Below are 508 nucleotides of genomic sequence, written 5' to 3' on the forward strand. Positions count from 1 at the left end.
TGCAGCAGTTGCTGCTGCAGCAGCAGTTGCTGCTGCTATTGGTACTAGGGTTTTGTGGTGCTGCGTGGAGACAGCAAGAAAGGCGGAGATGGCCCCCCCAGCAAAACCCTCGGGGACCCGCAGACGAACCTTACACCGCCACTGAAGCCCTGCTGCTACCTGCGGCAGCAGCAGCAGCAGCAGCAGCAGCAGCAGCAGCAGCAGCAGCAGCAGCAGCAGCAGCAGGAACAGCAGCAGAAGCACGTGCAGCAGCTAGTAGCACATGAATACGAAGGTCCTGCTGCCGCAGAAAGACCGCCTCGTGCAATGAGCAGCAACAGCAGCAACAGCAGCAACAGCAGAAACAGCAGAAACAGCAGCAACAGCAGCAGCAACAGCAGCAACATCAACAGCAGCAACAGCAGCAGCAGCAGCAACAGCAGCAACACCAACAGCAGCAGCAGCAGCAACAGGAGTTGTTGTGTAGTTTGTGTCTGACTTGTCCAGTGGTGATATCTGTGATATCTAT

The 508-nt window shown here is 56.5% G+C and overlaps 1 protein-coding gene across 1 annotated transcript in view; it reads left to right on the forward strand.

Annotated features, from left to right (window-relative positions):
• Positions 1-508, forward strand: part of EMH_0085680 (uncharacterized protein) — a gene marked incomplete at both ends in the record, with an annotated part of 2,795 nt that overhangs the window by 2,037 nt on the left and 250 nt on the right. Inside the window, one exon of the mRNA XM_013494468.1 lies at positions 290-506. Within this exon, the coding sequence (XP_013349922.1) occupies positions 290-506 (217 nt within the window). The remainder of the gene's footprint in view (positions 1-289; positions 507-508) is intronic.

The sequence above is a fragment of the Eimeria mitis genome, genomic scaffold, assembly GCF_000499745.2.
Source record: "Eimeria mitis Houghton genomic scaffold, Emh_scaff117, whole genome shotgun sequence".
In the NCBI taxonomy this organism is placed as follows: domain Eukaryota; phylum Apicomplexa; class Conoidasida; order Eucoccidiorida; family Eimeriidae; genus Eimeria; species Eimeria mitis.